The 21,339-nt window shown below is 37.7% G+C and overlaps 1 protein-coding gene and 1 pseudogene across 1 annotated transcript; both read right to left on the bottom strand.

Moving 5' to 3' along the window:
- Positions 1-6,045: 6,045 nt before the first annotated feature.
- Positions 6,046-9,692, bottom strand: LOC137725708 (chloride channel protein CLC-e-like; annotated as a pseudogene).
- A 3,364-nt stretch (positions 9,693-13,056) lies between these two features.
- On the bottom strand, positions 13,057-18,314 carry LOC137725706 (TMV resistance protein N-like). The gene is made up of 5 exons (XM_068464476.1): positions 17,840-18,314; positions 17,045-17,546; positions 15,759-16,911; positions 15,024-15,413; positions 13,057-14,931 (listed from the first exon to the last, which is right to left on the bottom strand). The coding sequence occupies exons 1-5, from the start codon at positions 17,940-17,942 to the stop codon at positions 13,201-13,203; spliced, it is 3,879 nt and encodes a 1,292-aa protein (XP_068320577.1). The 5' UTR covers positions 17,943-18,314; the 3' UTR covers positions 13,057-13,200.
- Positions 18,315-21,339: the final 3,025 nt, after the last annotated feature.

Below are 21,339 nucleotides of genomic sequence, written 5' to 3'. Positions count from 1 at the left end.
TGTTTAGCGGGAATGCTAGATGAGATCTTCACCACTGTACTGAAGTTAATTAAAAGAATGTTGCCTGAAGGGGATTGTTTGCCCTATTCCTGTTATAAGGCAAAAAAACTTATAAATGACTTGGGTCTGACGTATATGAAAATTGATGCATGTCCCAATGATTACATGATCTATTAGAAAGACACTTCGGATTTGACCGTGTGCTCAGTTTGTGGTAAATCAAGATATAAAATTACCAACGCAGAGGATAGCTCCAGAAAAAAGATCGCAGCTAAGGTTATATGGTATTTTCCTTTAAAACCACGATTACAACGATTTTTTATGTCGAAGCATATGGTTGAACATATGAGGTGGCACACAACTAAATGTCCTAAGGATGAGTTTGTGAGACATCCTTCAGATTCTCCAGCATGGAAGCATTGGGATAATTTATATTCGGATTTTGCGTCGGAAATTCGAAATGTCCGATTAGGGTTGGCCAGTGATGGATTTAATCCTTTTGGGAAAATGAGGCATGACCATAGCACATGGCCTATGGTGTTTTCTGTTTACAATTTGCTGCCTTAAGATGTGCATGAAGCAACCAAATTTGTTATTGTCTCAGTTAATACCAGGACCGCGCAGTCCTGGTAAAGAGATTGATATATACGTGCGTCCATTGATTAACAAGTTGAATGAGTTGTGGGAGGTGGGCACTCCCACTTATGATGCGTATTCCAACCCAAGTTTTACGATGAAGGCTGCCGTCTTATGGACTATAAATGATTTTCCGGCTTATGGAATGTTGTCAGGATGAAGTACACATGGCTATAAAGCTTGTCCACATTGCATGCATGATAAAGAATCTATTTACTTGTCGGCGAGTCGTAAGATTTGTTATATGGGGTATCGACGATTTCTTGAAGATAATCATAGGTTTTGAAGGCAAACCATAACTTTTATGGTCGTCGAGAATATCATAGTGCACCAAGGCAGTGGACTGGTTTACAATGTCTCGAAGAACTTTCTGCATTGAGATTTACTTTTGGAAAACCAAACAAAGATGATTCAATTTTGGCAACGCAGAAGAAGAACTTCGAGCAGTACAAGTAGTAACAGTCAATGGAAGAAGAAATCTATTTTTTATGAACTACCTTATTGAAGGCAGCTATTTTTTTAATCAACACCCACGTAGAGAAGGAAATAGAATATTTCGACCTCCATCATTGTTCACGTTGAAAAGAGAAGAAAAAACTACGTTTTGCAAAGTGTTGTCTACTATTCGGGTCCCCGATGGATATTCATCAAATTTGTCGCAATATATGCACATGAATGAATGAAAAATAAATGGGTTGAAAAGTCACGGTTGCCATGTTTTAATGCAGCAGTTACTCCCGCTTGCAATACACTCGGTTTTGCCTAAAGATGTTACTATGGTATTATTAGAGTTGAGTGCAATTTTCAGACAGTTGTGTAGTAAGAATGAGTCTGAGGAAGGATTCAAGTAACTGAATTCAAGAATTGCCTCGACATTATGTCAACTTGAAAAAAATATTCCCTCATGCATTTTTTGATATAATGGTGCACCTCCCAATTCACCTGGCAGATGAAGCAGCTCTTGCAGAGCCTGTTCAATATAGATGGATGTATCCAATTGAGCGGTAATGAATAAATTTTTATAAATTTTTTATTGTAGTCATAACTAATTAATAATTATAATAATTTTTTTTTCGTTTTATAATTATAGGTATTTGCAAACATTGAAGCGCTATATTCGTAATAAGGGTCGTCCTGAAGGTTCTATTGCTGAGGCATATTTGGTGGATGAGTGTTTGTCCTTTTGTTCCATGTATCTTAGAGATGTTGAGTCTCGTCGTACCCGTAGAGGCCGAAATGAAGATGGTATTGGACGTGGAGTATCTGGTGGGTTATCAATTTTTAACTCAAAAAGATGTTATATGGGTTCAGGAGAAAATGTGGAGCTTAACCTAAATGTTCTTGATCAGTGCCATAAATACATTCTAAATAATTATGATGAAGTTAGCCCATTTAGAAGGTAAGAACGTTTAATCATACATCTTAATGTTTTATTGCTTTTCTTAACTTTGAAAAATTAATTATCTAAATTTGGACATAATTGTCTAGGCAACATGAGGAATTCTTGAAAACTAAACATCGTCGAGAAAGGTTAACTATGCGACAAATTAAGAAGCTGAGCAAGAAATAATTTCCAGAATGGTTCAAGCAACATGTGAGTTGATATAACAAGCACATTAAGTTTTGCATTTTAATTATAACATGTTTATAGTTATTCTGTCAATTTTTATCTTCATACTTATTACAGATGAATTCAAGATGTCATGCTAATGACACGTTGATATCTCAAGACTTCCATTGGCTAGCTAATTACCCTAGTAGGGTTGTGAGTAGATATAAAAGTCACATTGTTCATGGGTTTAGATTTCGTATAAAATTTGTGGATGATAAGCATAAGAATCAAAATTGTGGTGTCTTTGTACCTGCAAATGTTCCTGGAGCAATTGGGCAAGTGAATTGTTATGGCAGAGTTGTAGATATGTTCGAGGTTAAATATTGTTGACACACCCCGACCGAGATCAGGGCGTGCTGGCCGTCACCCGGAGGCGACGTAGCCATGTGCACGTGCGGAAGCTAATGAAAGTAATATAAAAAGTACGAATAATTAAAAACTAGCGTACAAAGTACTAAAACAAGTGCTAGCGTAAGTGAAACGCTAAGTTCAGAGCATAAAGTCTACAGCAGTCCAAAGAAAATGGTACGACAATAGTACACCCGAAGGTGACCCTACAATGGTGAGTATCTGTCAGAAATGCCGGGACGCCCTCTGGGAAAACCACCGAACCTGCTAGACCACTAGAACCTGGAGGGGCGCAAAAACAAAGGCGTGAGTGGGCAAAAACAAAGCTCTTTGAAAATCATTTAACAAAATACATTCTAACCCCTCGCCGTAAAACCTGTATACTTCCCAGAAAATAAACATATATACGTATGTATAAATATGCCAAACATGCTCAAGGGTATACCAATCATGCTCAAGAATGTGCCATGTCAAAGCCTCATAATGATATGCAAGTGCTCAGGTATAAATCACATCAATAGCGTAACATTTGGCAGCCGGAGTCGCCTAACGTGACCTGTACGGCTGCATATAGAGCTCAAATCTCAAACTCAATAACTGAACCTGCCCACGAGTCGGAACCACCTAAAGTGGTCTGTACGACAGGTCTGGGTGTAACATATATATACGCTCTAGTGCTACGATCACGTGAAGGCTGTGCGAATAATCGCGGGTCACCTACGAGTCGGAACCACCTAAAGTGGTCTGTACGACAAGACTGTGCACCTAACTTGGATCCAAGTTGAGCTTGTGGTGCGGGAGGTGAACATCACGTGAAGGACTGTGCCCTACTCAGGGCGGGAGCACGAACACCGGGGGTGCAGGTTATGAGCTCTCTAAGCACCTCTAATCATTATTTAATGCAAACGTTAAATAACGCTTACCTGGCACTTACCTGCGCCTCCATAGCACCAAATATAAATGTGTATATGTATACCACTACGAATACATGTGACAATGCATAAACAATAAGGATATGGTGCATGGCATATAACAAATAACCATTTTTAAACAATTTCTGGGAATATAAATGTATATAGGTATATACGGAAAACCAAAAGCTCACTCACTGGTAAGTGGAAGGGTCGTAGCCCCCCTGCCTCGAGTGTGCACGCTCGTCCTCGGGATACGAATCACCTATATGCGAAATAACTACAAAAACGTTAATTTAAAAGCACATAACCAACTTCTCGTAATAACTTCTCATACATTGCTCAAAATGGACAATTGAATATACCAACGTGCTCTACACAACCTCAGGATCACAACCATATTTTTAGAAAAATTTTCCTCCGCCGCACGCGCCCCCACGCGCCGGCCACGCGCAGGCACGTGCGACGCACACTGACGGCGTCAACTGACGCCGTTAGGAATATTCCGTCAGTTTTGACAGATTCCGTTAACGGCATCAGGAATATTCCGTCAGATTTGACGGAATATTCCGTCACCTTCTCCGGCAAGCCTCTGGCGCCGTCGCCGGCGCCGGAAAATTGGGAAATTTTCAAACTTCGTTTTCTCACTCGTTTCTCAACCATTTTTCATGATTCTTGGACCAAAATGAAGCTTAGGACTAGTAGAATCACGATATACCACTTTTAAAAGCTAAAAACCACGCGATCATACCTGTCTTCAAACTCAAAAACCGGCCAACTTCGAACCAAGCTATCCCGACATCCAAATTCGTCCAACGAAGCACTCCGAGGCTCCTTGGGACCTCACTAAGACATCTACAAGCTTAAAAATACCAAAAACATGCTAGATTAAGTTTGCATGAATAGTACTCAAATCGGACCACCTCGAATCGACGTGAAAACGAAGGATTTCTCACCTGAAAATGGTATGGTTGCACTCGCATGAGCTTCACGAGTTCGAAGGTGTCCTTAGTTTCCTCGATCTATGATGATTTGGTATAGTTGTGTGTGTGTCCATACGTTGAAGGAAGAAGAAGAATAATAGAGGACTCGGGGGAGAGAGAGAGAGAGAGACAGGGAAGAGACAGAGGGAGAGGGAAACACGAGAGAGAGAGATAGTGTGTGTGTGTGTGACCCTACGCTCGCCAACACCACACCAAACAACACTAAACGTGACAAAACGAATTAGGGGCAAAGTCGTAATTTCACACGTACGTTAATATGAATTTTGGGACGGGATGTCACAACCTACCCACCTTAATAAAATTTCGTCCCGAAATTCAAAATAACCAAATAACAACCCCTAGTGGTCAAAGAACAATCTAGGATACAGATCCCTCATCCGATCTTCTGTCTCCCACGTAGCCTCCTCGATTGAATGATTTCTCCACAAAACTTTCACTAAGTTCACCGTCTTGTTCCTCAGAACCTTCTCTTTCCAATCTAAGATCGTTAACGGTTCCTCGTCATACGTCAAATCTATGTATAATTGGATGTATGTGCTTGTGTATATATGTATAATTGGATGTGTGTGTGTATGATTATATTTTTGTAATTGTAGTGGTTGATCGGGATTTGATGGTGGTGGAACTGTGTTCAGAATCAGATTGATTTTGAATTTGTAGTCTAATTGTAGTTGAAGTGGTAAATGTGTAGTCTAATTGTAGCTTAATTCTCTTATCTAAGCTGAGTTTTTTATTTCATGTTAGTATAAATGCGGAATTGATGTTCAAATGGTAGAAAATAAGTAGATGAAAAATTTATACTACAGTTAGTGAGGTTGAGAGAGTTATGTTCTCAGGTCATTAATATACCTTCTGGTGTATCCGTTCGACCTGAAGTTTTTCCTAATTCTATTGGATAATGATGTTTAGGATTGTTGGATTAAAAGTCCGAATATCTTCAGCTCCACTGGCTTCAGACCCATGTTCATCACTTTCATTTGCTTCAGGCTCATCTCCACCTTTGGAATCGTCATCTTGTCTTGTTTCTTCTTCTACTTTTGTTTCCCTCGGCATGAAGACATGATCAAATTTGAGCAGTAGCATTTCATGTATCTTAGCATTTCTTGTATTTGTAAGAATTCAACGCTTGTTTAAACTATCATGGATAAGTACCCAAATTTGGCCTCTTGTACATGTTTTTTTCTTCACCGTTTTGAACCATTAAAAGTTAAATAGGAAGGCATGGAACTGTCATTATACTGTTGTATCCCAAAACCGAATTCTTTGGTCGGAACCCTAAAACCATGCTTATTTCAAGAATCGTAAGTTCAATCGGTAGTCCACTGCCCCTGATTTTGGTGCTCCAAAATCCAATTTTCCTCTTTCATTTGGGAAGATGGGATTAGAAATTTAGGATGTCGTATGATGTTCATAGAGGAAGCATTTATTACTAGACTCAAACCCGCATTATCCTGAATGATTGGGCATAGGTGACTGATGTTTTTGAAAAGTTTGGATGTCAGAAACTAGGATTATAATCTGCTTAACTCATTTCTTTACTCAAACGAATTTTCATTTTTCATTAACAAACGATAACCTATACGGTATTGCAGTAAAACCAGTAACTATATTACAAGGCAAAATGGTAAAAGGAAAACCCCAATTTGACGGTTTCTCTTCTAATAACTTTGTATATGTTCCTGTGTCCATCAGTTGTATTTAGATTTGTAGTTGTTCAGGCAGAACCAACTCTGAGCCCTTTTCAGCAATCGAGCATCGACTGGAAGACTTGCTGAGTGTTCGGTATCAGTATCAGTATCAGACCCATCTATACAGAGTGAACTTTCAATTTCACACAGGTCACTTGCATTAGATGTCCTTTCAGCTGAAGCACCACTTGAAGATATCCCATTTGCAGTAGGGGAAAGCACTTCAGGTTGTTGAATGCTACTATTGTTTCCCTGTTTGAGTTTCTTAGTCTTCCCGATAACTTTTCTCCTCGTCTGTCCAGATGTAATCCACGAAGATAACCCCACAGCTCCAAGTAGCGGCAGCACAATACGATAATCTTGTGTCAATTCAAAAAGCAACAGACTCCTGCAAGACTAGCACCCATTCCAACCTGAAAATGGAATCTCTCCGATTGTCAACTCCCTCCAGATTTTGGGATACCTTCAGAATTTAGCAGGCAAATACCAGAAAGAGAAATAATATATTCACCGAGAAAAGTTCAGACTTTTCAAGTTTACCATGGAGAATGATATTATGTACACTCCATGTCAATTGTCAAAAGACCATTCGACACTTTAGAACTAATACAATTGCAGGAAACACATTCTACTTCTAAAAAGAAAGGTATTTGCCCCTGAAGGTAATGGCTATACGTTTCTGGATAATAACATTCAAATGTGAGTTTTGTTCTCAGAAATTATCAAAAATAGGTAAAAAAACATTATATCAAGCATACTAGTTGAACATTGCCAGATATTTCAATTTTGAAGGTAAACTATCTTCTAGATATGAAAATGACATTATATCAAGCATACTAGTTGAACATTACCAGACCGTATACTTATGGTGATGGTACTTCCAATATGGAAAAGATGAAGTATAGGATTGGACTGAGAACTGCAGAACTGATGAATTTTCCGTATGCCATTCCTGTTGCTGCACCAGTAAAAAGTGATGGACCATAGCAGCCTCCAACTAATCCAGAGGCTCGACACAATGAGGTTGCACCTATCTTGATCACTATCAACTGAAGAAACTGATCAGCTTAGAGGCCTTTCTCAAGTGGTCGAGATTCCAGCAAAATGTCAACATCTCCAAACCCCGATAAAGAATTTCAGGATATGCCAATGCCATCAGCCAAATAGCCAAGCCACCCACGATAGGGAAAAAAAAAATTTGGTAGGTCAACGGTCTTGTGAAGATTGTCAACAAATACCAACATGTGTGATGTGCACTTTGATAAGGTTAATGAAACCAAGCCACATAGGACACCCAGCAATAGATACAGCGGAAGCTCAGAAAATGATACGAATACGTCTCATTATTAAAACCACACCTTTAAACAATAACTTGAACATCAACCTCTAGATATACTAAAGGTATGCCCGGAAAATTCATCCCAGTAGAGTGAATAAACTAGCATTGTAACACAATCATATATGAAATTACCCATTTGGAACATGCAATGTAAATCAACTACCCAAATAATGGGAAAATTCAGAAACCATATTCAGTAAAGGCAAATCACAGTACCAGGAGCAAGAAAATACTCCAAGATTACGTACTGATGCCATAGTCAATTGCAGAAATGATTTAAATAAAAGAGCCATTTTTTGTTCACTCGGCACATAAGTTTTTATATATATTATTTTGAAGAATCAACAGATAATTGATAGTGTACCAGCAGGTGAGCAGAAGTCATAGTATGGGACCTTAAAGGCTGGTTCAGAACAAAGACCAGCTTCTGAAACTACAGAAGCTATCACAGCACTAAGTATGACCATAGAAGTGGAATTCACAAGTGAAATGGATGAGGAATTAGGTGGTGATGGACTCTATGGGAAAGAAACAACCGGAAACAGCAGCATTAAACCCTGTCAAAACAGAACAACAATTACAATGAGGGCATACATGTATTGATAACGGCAGCATAGATATACACAAAACTGAATACCAACCAGAAGCAATTCCAGCAGCCACATAAGCGAGCTTTCTTTGTGAACTTTTATCAAACACAGCACCAATACCCTTGGCTATAGAAGTTCCAATCTCAACGCTAGGACCTCAGGACCTAACGAGTGCCCAGTCCCAAGTGTGACACAAGCAGCAATTGCCTTGACAAAAGGACACGATGCTGCCTTGAAACCATCAAAAACCGAAATAGGCACTCCCAATTTCACTAATCAATTCTCTCCTTTTTCTCCTCCTTGCTCATTGCCATTGTTATATTGTGAACCATCCTCAAAAGCATCTCGAAACAAGTTTATTATGGCAACAATCAAACTGTTAAAGGGTAATAAAGGATCACCATATCACAGTGCACTCAAGGCAACAGATTAGTGCTTACCATATTGGTTAAGTAATTAGTAGATAAGACTGTTATGTAAGATTGGTGACTAGGCAATAGACATTTATATCCTTTTGAATAGTGCATTGTGAAAGTTAATGAGAATCATTCTTCACATATTCAATCTCTCTCTCTCTCTAAATCTCTTGATTACTGCAAGATATTAGACTTCTACACAACCCTCCAGAATCACCTGCTTCTACATCTCCCATGTACTCCTTTCTCAGCCATGAAGCTCCCCGTTGCCGCATCCCACCCCAGAACACGTCAAGTATCTCATGAACCTTCCCATTCATGTCAAAATCTCAGAAAAAGCTCAAAACTTTATGTATAAGCAAGCAAGAAAAAAGCAAAGAAAAAATGGGTAATGAGTGACGGAACCTGAGGTTCCGACCCAAATTGGAAATGAGGGAGTAGCCCCGACTCCTTATACCTTATAAGTTATAAGTTAATGCAAGGTTCCTTAACTTTCCGATGTGGTACAGTTTTTCATAACCTCACGCGCCCCTCACGTGTTGCAGGACTCAAGCCAAACAGATGGACAATACACATCCTATTCCTAATGCATCTCATGAACATTTACAATTTGTGTAAAATTTCAGATAAAAGCTCAAAACTTTGCAAACAAGCAAGCAAGAAAAGCAAAAATGGACAATTGAGTTATGGATAAAAATCAAACATACAGAGTAGTTCAAGAGGACGACGCCGATTCCGGTGAGCAGACCCACCAAGCTCGACGACAGCACTATCGTCCAGTTCCCTCGGCCACGGCCTTGTGCTCTGTTTTCATCTTCCCCTTCTTCTTGTTCTTCTGCTTTGTCATCGTCATCGTCATCGTTTTGTTGTTTTTGTTGCTGGGTTTGTTGGTTTTGAGTGAGGGAGAAAGGAGGTCTGAGAGTCAGATCTTTGCCATCTTCATCTTCCCCTTCTTCTTGTACCCAGCACTGGCATTTTTGGTGTTGATTGTTCTAGTTTGGGTGTTTGATGTGGGAGAGAATAGGAGGAGGGTTTTTGCCGGCGGTGATGAAGACGGAGGAGGTGGAGAGGCCAGGGGACATAAATGGCGGTGGAAGTGGGCGTTGGGGAAGCGCCGTATGCAGTCCAGGCCTCCCATTAGCTGCTACACCAGCTAATGGATAAATGTCTGACAAAATAATTAAGTAATATTCATATTAATATAAAATAATAATACCCTAATTTCCTTTTCTTTTCATATTAACCAAATCAAGAGTTATCTTTTAATAGTATATTATTAAATATATCTCAAAAAAAAAAAAATAGTAACTTATAGTCCATGATTGAAAATGGCACTTGGTGTATCAGATCATATTTTTGGTATACTAAAAAAATACTCAACTTTATTATTTATCTTTTAACACCAAATATCCTATTAGAATCCAAGTTATGTCTGTATTCATAACCTACCGTTTACGCACACATGAGCAACTGTTCTTAATATTTGCAAATAAGAAGGTGTAATTATTTTTACTAAAAAATAGTTAGGAGCACATAAATTGACATGTACTTGATAAAATTCGAGAAATTTGTCTCAGTGATTGAGACATTTTTGCTACAAGTGAGAACAAAAGAAGCTCCCACAACGAAGTTGACCATTTCAATCTAGAGTGGCCGACAACATACGCCAAACTAACATATACACTTACAAAAAATGGAAACTAGACAAGGTTGTAGCTCCAATTAAGAATGCATTACATTATGTGTCAATGTTTACTAATTACATCAATTATTAGGCCCGTTCTTTGATTTTGATATGAAACATAGTACTACTTCAAAGATCCCCAATGTTTTATTTAATACACCTTTCCATGCACATCATGTAATGCAAGAAGTTTCAGGGACTAATTAAATGGCAAAAATGAGGTGATCACAAAAGGGATCAATCAAAATGCCTTAATTGTACCAAGTAATGAAGTTGTTTGAAGGGTTTATAATCATATTTAGAATGCTAATCATTGATCGTGCCCTTAAAGAAAAAGAAGACGGGAAACCGACGAAACGTGAACACAAAACCGTTGTGGACATGAGCTGCTTGTCGGCCATGATAAGAGTAGTTAATATGTATGGGTGTGTATAGATTATCAATTAGGTTTCTTCTTTAGACGGATTTACAGAACGATGTCTAAATGTACATCTGCAATTTACAGTCTCACAATGTAACATGACAAATATCCGACAAAACAAATGACTCTGATTTCTAAATTGTAGCTTCCTTCTCAATCTCGCATGAATTTGCACCTTTCTATATGTGCACCTTCTCAATCTCACATTAAATTGTAGCTTCCTTCTCAATCTCGCATTAAGTTGACAAATCGAAAACATAAACTTGCAAACCGACTCGATTTCTAAATGGTATATGTTATGGTAGTATCTAATGGGCCAGGCTCATTAGGACCAGTGGTAATTTTGAAATATAACACAAATACAGCACCATTTTTGTCACAAAAAATCAAAACGAAAAATCATCGTTTTTCTACCCCAAACTGCCGGCATCGCTCAGTGTCTCCGTCGTCTTTTGATTTTCCTCCGAATCGGAGAAGAAGGGCAACCAAATCATGGTCCTCCGAATTCGTGGTTTTCTGATTCTTCCGGGCGCTCCTTACGCGTACTGCAGCCTGAGCGCGCGGCGCTCTCGATTGATTCCGTGGCCTGATCTCCCGCGAATCGCAATCCGACGGTGGCAATGGCATCGCCGCAGAACCAATCGGCGAATCTAGATCTCTTCGATGCGTATTTCCAACGGGCCGATTTGGACCGCGATGGCCGGATTAGTGGCAATGAAGCCGTCGCTTTCTCCCAGGGCTCTGGTCGCCCAAACAGGTCCTTGCTCAGGTACTCTCTCTCTCTCTCTCTCTCTCTCTCTCTATATATATATATATATATATATATGTATATGCATGTGTGTATATGTATAATTGGATGTGTGTGTATGATTATATTTGTGTTCCGAATCAGATTGATTTTGAATTTGTAGTCTAATTGTAGTTGAAGTGGTAAATGTGAGGTCGGGATGTCTTAATTCTCTTATCTAAGCTGAGATTTTTATTTCGTGTTAGTATAAATGCGGAATTGATGTTCAAATGGTAGAAAATAAGTAGATGAAGAATTTATACTACAGTTAGTGAGGTTGAGAGAGTTATGTTATCAGGTCATTAATATACCTTCTGGTGTATCCATTCGACCTGAGGGGGTAAGCAGACTTTAGAAATTGTGCAGTAGTGAAAACCTGCAGTATAAGATGACTATGGAGTATTTAGGATTGTCGCATACGGGGGAAATGTTCTTGGGTCAGGATCATATCGACAAATAGGTTCTTAAAGCTATATATTTGTTTTGCTGAAGGAATTTCCGTATAAAATGATAACCAGGGGCACATTATGTTAAATATTGATTATATGAATGCACTTTCTCATTAGCTTGAATTGCTGAACATAACAGGCTCAATCAATCATATTTTTCTGCGAGATGCTTTGCTGCTGGATGTTCATTCGTTGCATGATGTGTTCGTATTTTGATGTAAAAACTTACATATGCCATAGATATTTTGTAGATATAAAATTTAATTTGTGATTGGGAGTAATCTTTTGCCGTCTAGATGTGCCGTCTAGATTGATAGAATGACTACCCATCATGCCTCATTATCTTTGATGGAGCGGTTTAGGGAGGGACGCCCTCTTCCAGCAGGGCTACCAAGCAATGTTATGTTTGATAAATCCAATATTTTTGAACCTGCAAATAATTACTCCAATGCTGGCAATGTAGCCTGGAGACCTGCTTCTGGTATTCATCCATAAAACAAATCACTTTTATATTTTGAAACATGTCTTTCTTTGATGGAGAATAGTTTCTTATTTTTCACTTTAAAAGGCTTTCAACAACAGCAACTGATGCCTGGTCTTGGTGCACAGCACATGGCACCCCTAGCTGGAGGAAGGCCACCGAAGACAGTTGCTCCTTCTCAGCCATCGAACTTGTAGTGTATCTTTTGTATTTCATTTCCTTGTGTATGCATCTCACTTTTTCTTCATTCTTTTCTTCCTTTAGCTTGTAGCGCGACGTATAATTTTTCTCCTTAATTTTGGAAAGTTCCTAGTCCTATTGAAGCAAAGAGCCCTATAGTTTATCGTTGTTACAAATTTGATGATTGTATAATTAAACTGGGGCTGTGCCTTTCTTTTTTCAGCCTTAATACTCTGTAATTTTTTACCCTCTCTAATAAAATTTGTTTCGCTGATCTTTGTTTGGTGCAAACAAGAACACTGAGCTTTGCCAGTGTTAGTCCAATCGGGCCGTTCATATTGTTGGCTCATTGCAGTTCAACCATTGAACAATCGCATATTTTTGTCATGTTGAATGTTCAAACTATCGCACTTGGTTGTGAGATTTTTACTTTGCCCTGGCATGGAGTGTTAATAAATGTCTATGGTTATGATAAAAAGGTAAATCAAGTTTTAAAGATAACAAATAGGCTATTATACACTTCCATAACTAGCGGTTTATAATGTATAAAGCATAAACAATACCAAAATAATAAAGCCCTTGCCTAGTTGTTGTGTTATTTCTTGGTCAGACAAGTGAGCTATCAAAGTACAAATTTGCCTTAAAAAGTTTTTCCTAATCACTGTCATTTGCTTCAGACTCATCACTTGATCCACCACCTTTGGAATCATCATCTTGTCTTGTTTCTTCTTCTACTTTTGGTCCCCTCGACTTGAACACATGACCAAATTTGAATTTCTCAGCATCTTCCGCATACAATGGGCATATACCACAGCTTTCCACCTTCATTTTGGAAACAGAACTATGAAATTCAAAATCTTCAGCTCCCAGGTAGAAGACAACAGAGGCCTCTTTGGCAAGTTTGTAAACATCAGGGGAGCAGTTTTTTCCTACCTTTTCACTTCTAAAGGCCTCATTCCACACATGCACGTGATGTTGGCCGTCGTAGCTATTGCCTGGGACAATGTGCTTAGAACTGAACAGTTCATGGCTTTCACCCATGAATTTGACAATGAAATTAGCTCTTACACTCCAGAATTTACACAACACATTAACCCGAGAAAAAACAACAACAGAGAGAGCGAAACCAAATAAACTTGTTCGAAACCAATCTGGACAAAGCTCGATGTCTACTGAAAATCCCTCATTTTGATAGCTGAACCAATTTGGAATTTCTTTTCCTGAATATGCAATCTTAATCTGAGGCCAGGGATTATGAGGCAAGCAATAGTCCTTTAATGGCGCAACAGTTGCCATTCGCATAATTGCAATCTGTGCTTCATCCATTATGTTGCTCCTTGAATTATTATCCAATTTTGGGCAATTAGTAAAGATTCTGCAACAATAATTAGGTTTATCCCAACCTTGTGTGAGTGCTGTCCTTGAACTTGACACTATCTTCAGCGACGTGCAGCCTTGAGCGTCAACATCACATAGCACTGGGAGCTCTGGTATAGATTGAAGCTGATCGCACCCGCGTAAGTGGAGCATGGACAACCGAGAAGCTTGTTTGATGCTTGCTGGTATTTCCAATATACCGCTGCGGCTGAGTTCTAGTTTTTCTAAAGAGCGAAAAGGGAGAGTGGAAGGCAATTTTTCAAGTCTCCGACAGCCATAAAAGTTGAGACGTTTAAGATTGGTTAAACTGGAGATACTTGTTGGGACATCCTTAAGTTGCTTGCACCAACTAAGGTCTAAATCTTGAAGCCTATTTAGATTTCCAATTGACGAAGGAAGCATTTCGACAGCTGTGAATACCAAACGAAGAGACACCAATTGTTCCATTGGCTTCAAGATTTCAGGGAATTTGGAAAATCTAGAGCAAAAGGCGAGATCAAGACTCTCAAGATATTTCAACTTACAGATTGATGAGGGTAGCTCTGTAACTTTTGTACCAATTAAACTTAAGGACTTCAAATGTTCCATTGGCTCCCAAATCTCTGCGAGAGTTTCAACGTTAGAGCACCTAAAGAGATCAAGTTTCACGAGATTTTTCAACTTACACCTGCTGCTTGGAAGTTTTTTAAGGTCTTCACAATGCTTTAAATTCAAGTAAGAAATATTTTCGTTAGACCAAACTGATTCAGGCACCTCCTTTATACCAGTGCATTCTAAATCTAAGTATTGAATACTTCCTGGCATCTTTGGAAGATACTTGAGACTCCAGCAGTACCCCAGATTAAGATAAATAAGCTTGTCAAGATGTTGAAAATACGAAGGAATTTCAACCAAACTCTTACAGCCCCAGAGATTTATCTTCACAATTTTTAGACTCCGAGAGAGATTTGGAACTTCAGTTAGATTTGAACAGCCCCGGAGATCAATCACTTGTAAGTTGACACGTATCTGCAACAAATGAAATAGAAATATAAAGAATTAATATAATTTCTACACTTGATTTTATACAAGAATTAAAATAGGCATATAATATAATATACCTGCGCTTCTTTCCAAAGCTCCTTAACTCCGCTATTTGGCATATGAAGCTCAACTAGATTTTCCGGAGAAAATTTTGACGGTAAAGATTCCAATGGATATCGCCACCACTCAAGATAACGAAGAGAATCGGGAAGGTCTAGAGAATCGGAATGGACTAGAGAATAAGCGCCTAGACAACCGCATTGTACAATTAGCATTTCTAGGTTAGACATCTTTTTGAAGTCTACATGTTTCAATGATCGCTCTTCAATGTCAGACATCGTTTTGAAGTCTACATGTTTCAATGATCGCTCTTCAATGTCAGACATCGTTTTGAAGTCTACATGTTTCAATGATCGCTTTTCAATGTAAGGCCAATAAACCTTTATGACTTCAACATTCGGAGTTTCCTGAGAATAAGAAGAAAGTTTAAATGTGAATATATATGTTTTCAACATGTTAAAATGTAACGCACATTTGGAACAAAGAGTATTTGCAATGGTAATCATGTACAAGTGTCTTAGTCTAGTCAAATATCCAACATAATTGTATCCTCCTCTACTTCTCTAAATAAACAAACATTTGTTCATATTCCAAACACTTCCTAACACAATAAATATTCAATCAAATTCATCTTTTAACAATCTCACTTCTTTATTATAAATTAGTTTTACTTTGTTGTGTTATGATCTCAAGTTTGTAATTTTTATTTTCTAAAAAAAAGAAAAAAAAAATTGAATACATTTGGCTCTTACCATGTTACTGCTCAATACACGATAGACATCCCCATCATTGAACAACCTACTCCGTTTACCGGGATCTTTATTACCTTGTTCTTGAACAATTTTCCCACCCATTTCTTGTAGCAAATCGTGCATCTCTATGGTTTCCCTTCCCATTTCTTGTGGAAAATCGTCCATCTCTAGGTCCACCGGTATGGTTTCCAGTTCTGAATCAATTGATATGAGAGACATATCTTTGAGAATTCTAATTCCATCTGTCGCAAAGAATCCACGAGCATCTAACATCTGTTTTACCTCAACCAGATACTCCCCTGTATGAAAACATGCTATATCCAGAAATATCTCCTTCTCATTTTCTCCCAATCTATCATAACTTATTCTCAACACTTCCTGAATATCTTCACTGGGAAATCGTTTCAATTTATTGAACACATCTTCCCATTCTTCTTTGCTCTTGCAATTGAAGAACAAGGACCCCAGAACTGTAAGAGCTAAAGGAAGGCCTTTGGCATAAGCCACCGCCTTTTCTGCCAACTCCTTACAATCTATTATACGCGTACTGTTATTCTTGAAAGCACACGAACAGAAGAGTTGAAGAGCCTCATCCGGTTTTAGTACCTCAACCTTGTAGATATTATCCTCTTTAACAGTTTTCCCAAGTGTGCCCCTATCTCTAGTTGTGATAATGATTATACTTCCAGTGCCATACCAAGGAGGATCTCCAGCTAAACGTTCAATTTGCATTGAACTACTCACATCATCAAGAACAATGAGGACCTTTGTGCGTCTGAGCCTTTTTTGAACAATAGTTGGTCGTATGGATAGACCTTCTTCCTTTAATATCTCCTTAAGAAGTGTTTTTTCCAAGTGATCTAGTCCATCTGCTTTTTCTGAGTTCTCCCTAACATTCTTAACAAAACAAGAAGCTTCGAATTTGGAAGAGAGTTTGTGAAATATAGTTTCAGCAAGGGTGGTCTTGCCAATACCACCCATGCCCCAAATACCGACAGTGATGCAAGCATCCGATGAATGAATGCCTAATAGCGATTCGACCTGCTCAATGCGGCTTTCAATTCCAACAAAGCCCTTTAAATCGCAGGATGATGCGCGACACAATTTGGTCGAAATATCTTCAACAACTTTCTTAACTAAATCAGCATCCGTCCTGACATATATACGTAGGAAAGTAATAGTTAGTCTTAAATATATATACCCTACAAAATCTTAGCACAAATAAAATCGTCAAAAGTTTAAAGAAAATTTATAATTTTATACAAGTTAAAGAATTAGTTAGTTACCTAAATTTTTCTGAATCAACCCCAGATATATTTGCTGCATTCGTCAAAGCATCCCTCCACTTGTGCACCTTGTCGATACTGTTCTGGAAACGTTGCTCAAGTTGAGCAAATGCAACCTCATAACTCCCCCGTTGTTTTCGTACATCCGATGGAAGGGTGTCGTAAAAAATGGGTATAACCAACTGGCCATGTTTTTCCTTGCATGCTAGGATATGCACAAGCTCATCCAAACACCACGTGGAAGAAGCGTAGTCTTTCGAGAAAATGATCACCGAAAGCTCTGATTCCTCGATTGCTTTGAGAAGGGCAGGTGCGATTTCATCTCCACTCTCAAGCTTGTCATCAATAAAGGTTGTGATTTTTTTCTCACGTAAGGCAGCGTGAAGGTGGCTGGTAAAGGTACGGCGGGTGTCCTCACCTCTGAAACTAATAAACACATCGTACTTTTTGGTATCATCAGCATCAGCAGTGGATGAAGAAGAAGAAGCGATATCCACAACATCTAGTTTTCAGATCCAGCAAAAAGATGTAGTTGCAGAGAGATTATTGTTAATTAAAGAGAAATAATATTATTACGTTGCACCGAATTAAGGAGAATTTACTTAGAATTGGCTTTTGAGTACATGCACAAAGTTTCAGTGAGTGAGAGATGAACGAAATAGGCACATATTTTCTTTAAAAAAACTATAATTTGAAGAAAGATACTCATATATTTGCAATCTTAATATGAACGACGTCATCTCAACATGCAAAACTACCAGTATTTGAAAACCATAAAATGATATAAGTGCAAACCTTGTCTCCTTGCTTTGCTCCCCTCACAATCAGTATCATCATCGTCTCCTGATCGATTCCTGCAAGTGAAGTTTTGGTTATGTTTCGTATAGTCAATAAACATAAATCAGATTATTATGCATCCCAAAAAACACCACACAAAAAGGATGCAAAAAATCAACTTGAGACCTTTGTCTTCTGTTCTCTTCCTTGTTTTCTATTTCCATTGGCGCTTTCTCTTTCAATCCTTTGTAATGAAGCTTTTCAGAACCTCTGTTAAGAGAACCGTTTAATCCAAACGTCAAAAGGAAGACAATTGATCAAGATGCAAACAAAACAAAGTGACATCCGGTGACAGGTCACTAGCAAAGAAATTAACAGCAGACATAACAAAAATTAATTAGCAATTTAAATGCCAGCACAACATAACACCAAAACTTATTAATTAAAAATAAATGACAAAAAAATACAGTAAGAGCCTCAAACAGTATCAATAAACACCGACCAACCTCTGACGAGTTACCAATTGGACAAGGGCTTGTTTATTTTCTCCACCTTCAAAATAATATCCAAAACAATTACTTTTTTGTATCAGCAGCGGATGAAGAAGAAGAAGAAGAAGAAGAAACCATATCCATAACCTCTAGTTTTCAGATCCAGAAGTAGTTGTGCAGAGAGATTAATTGTGAATAGAGTAGAAAGAGGGACTGGTTCAAAATTTAGGAGGATCCAATAAAGCAAAGCAAGAGAGAGAGAGTAGTTAAGAATTGAGGAGGATCTAATGAAACGAGAGAGAAGGGAAGACTAGTTCCGAATTTTACTTGAATTGCATTTGAGTAAATGCACGAAGTTCCAAATGCTCTTCCGGAAAAGCGATTAGTAAGAGATGAACAGTTGCAAAAGCATAAAAAAGGGCACATGGGATGGGGCCTCTCTTTACGCGGTTTGTGTACGCATGGTTTTGATTTTTCCCAGTTAATTAGTCACCAATTTCTTCGAAGAAAAATTTCCAAGCACCTTTGATTGCGACATTTTGTTAATTTTTTATTTTACAAAAAAGTGAATTTTAGGGTAAAGCCCTTTTCATCCCCCAAATCATCTCTAATGGTTGAGTTAAAAACCAAATTTTTTAGCCCGAAAAATTTAACTTTTAGTACATAAATAGTTTTTCTGTTCCAACCGTTCTAGCATAAAATTTTAGCCTGAAATTATTAAAGAATGAACTTAAGCTATTTTTTTTGTTAAATTGATTTTTTTTAAAATAAATATGTAGATCATCGTAAATTAATTTTATAAACATTTTAATCTAAAAAAAATTTAAATTCCGATAAATATGGGTAGAGTCCACTCCGATTTCTAGGCTAAATTTTGAGGGGAATTTGGCATTGGTTTAGCATAGCCCAAAATTATCCCTTGGGTTGGAGTAGATTTGGGAGGAAATTTTGGGAGGTAATTTGATTTTTAGCCCACCATTAGAGTTGGTCTCAGAAGAGATGGATAGTTGCGAGTTGCTCCAGTTGTCTTTATTTTTCAAAAAAAAAAGTATATAGGTGTTCATGGATGGAGATTGAATAAGATTTGGTATCTATCTTTCTCAGCACATGTGACAAATCAAGTCATTGAAGTCTCAAACTCATTTAGTTTGACTTACACAATCATTAAAACTATCAATCTTACCGCTATGTTATGTTAAAAATCAAATTAAACGAGTCTTAATAGTTATTTATTAATAATTTAATGAATTAATTTACCATCCCTACTTTCAAAGCTATCGACTTGGCTTTTGACTAAAGTTCCAAAGGCTCCTTCAGGAATATCGATGAGTGAGAGATGAACGGTCGTAAAAGTATAAAAGGGCCGCATGAGATGGTGCCCTCCCTTTACGCTCTTTGCGTGCACGGTTGTAAAGTTTTCCAGTTTAGTGATCAGTTTGAAGAAATTTCCAAGCAACTTTGATTGAGGGCATTTTTATAATTTTCACACTACAAAATTATGAAGGGCTAAGAATATAGTTATTCACCAATTGAGATTGAACAAGATTTGAACTCTAACTTTCCGAGCATCAGTGACAAATCAATTCATTGAATTATAAAGTCTCAGCCAATTTAGTTTCATTTCACCGTAAGAAGAAAGACAAAAAAAAGGCACATCCTCACCGGTTCATTACTTTCATTAAAGCTTACAAGTCATGTCATCTCTGCATATTTTTTTTTTAACTTTTTTTTACAATGTTAGAGAGACTAAATTTATAGACTGAACTTTATAAACTAAATAACATGGAAGGTGATGATTTGATTATTACTTAAGTGTTGATTAACGCATTTCTTTTTTATTGATGACACGTCATTTAATTTGCAAATTTAATATATAAATTTAATCTCTCTAACGTTACTCTTCTTATTTTCCATCCACTAGTTTCAGCTTTTGATCAGTAGACCATCAATAAAACTTAATCTTGACAGAGACAACTAACCTACACCTAGTGGGTCACTGTAGCACTCAGATTATGTACTCCTTCAAACATTACGTAAAGGAGTAGATTGCCTTTATGGTTGGGGGCATTTCTCTTTAACCCATTGTGTGTCAATTCAAACCCTTCGCCGTCTCTTAATATAGACTAATATAGAATATTGCTTGTAGTTTAAATAAATAAATTTAATTTAATTAAAAAATAAAAAAAGCTCACTCTTTCTCATTCAATTTTCGTATTTTGCACGTTTTACGTACAAAGTTTTGTACATTCACAATTAGTGACCAATTTATTTCAAAGAAATTTTTAAGCACTATCGATTGATTACCATTTTATAATTCCTAAAATAATAAAAACAAGTCAATTTTACACTACAAAATCATTGAGGGCTAAGAATATAATCCGTCACTATTGGAGATTGCCTAAGATTTGAAATTTATATTTCGAGGCTATCGAGAGGTCATGAGAAGGCCTAGAACTTAGTTGGAAAGTAAGCAAGAAAAACTTATGTAGAAATGACTAATCATGTTATCTATACGAGAATAACTTTTATGCCAATGTAACATTCCTATGATGAATCGTATTTATAAATGTATATATAATTATTAAAAAGAGTTTATCAGCTTGCCATCGAAACCAACCAATTAAAAAGAATCGGCCGCAGAAGACGAAGAATAAATGTTAATGGTCTGCAGTCGATGTAAAACAAAGTTCCGACGGCGATGACAATAATGTTGAAAACTTGAATACAATCAACTCCATCTCTCTACGTCAGAAAACGTGTAAATACATAGAAACATTAAATTCGTAGTCCTTATTAGGTACGGGGACAAAGTTACTTTAAAGAATATTTGATCATTGATAATGCTACTACGGGGCTTTATGGTTGTGGCAAGCACACAGGCTTTAGTGTAGTGGCAAGCACACAGTAGCCAGTAGGCCCACCTTCCCGGCCTTACGCGCTTTTTTATCCACAAATTTAACTTTGTTGCTCCATCCACTTATTTCAACTTTAAGCACCGGAGCATCCAAAGCAATTTAATCTTGACAA

This window comes from Pyrus communis, chromosome 2, assembly GCF_963583255.1.
Source record: "Pyrus communis chromosome 2, drPyrComm1.1, whole genome shotgun sequence".
NCBI lineage: Eukaryota > Viridiplantae > Streptophyta > Magnoliopsida > Rosales > Rosaceae > Pyrus > Pyrus communis.
Note: the sequence above shows the minus strand (reverse complement) of the source record. Positions and strands in the feature narration are given on the sequence as shown.

Coding starts and splice junctions, on each gene's coding strand:
- LOC137725706 (XM_068464476.1), bottom strand. CDS start 17,942: ATGTTTATTGACTATACGAAACATAACCAAAACTTCACTTGCAGGAAT. Junction 15,414..15,758: donor GTGTATTGAGCAGTAACATG/GTAAGAGCCAAA, acceptor TCTTATTCTCAG/GAAACTCCGAATGTTGAAGT. Junction 14,932..15,023: donor AGCTTTGGAAAGAAGCGCAG/GTATATTATATT, acceptor CATTTGTTGCAG/ATACGTGTCAACTTACAAGT.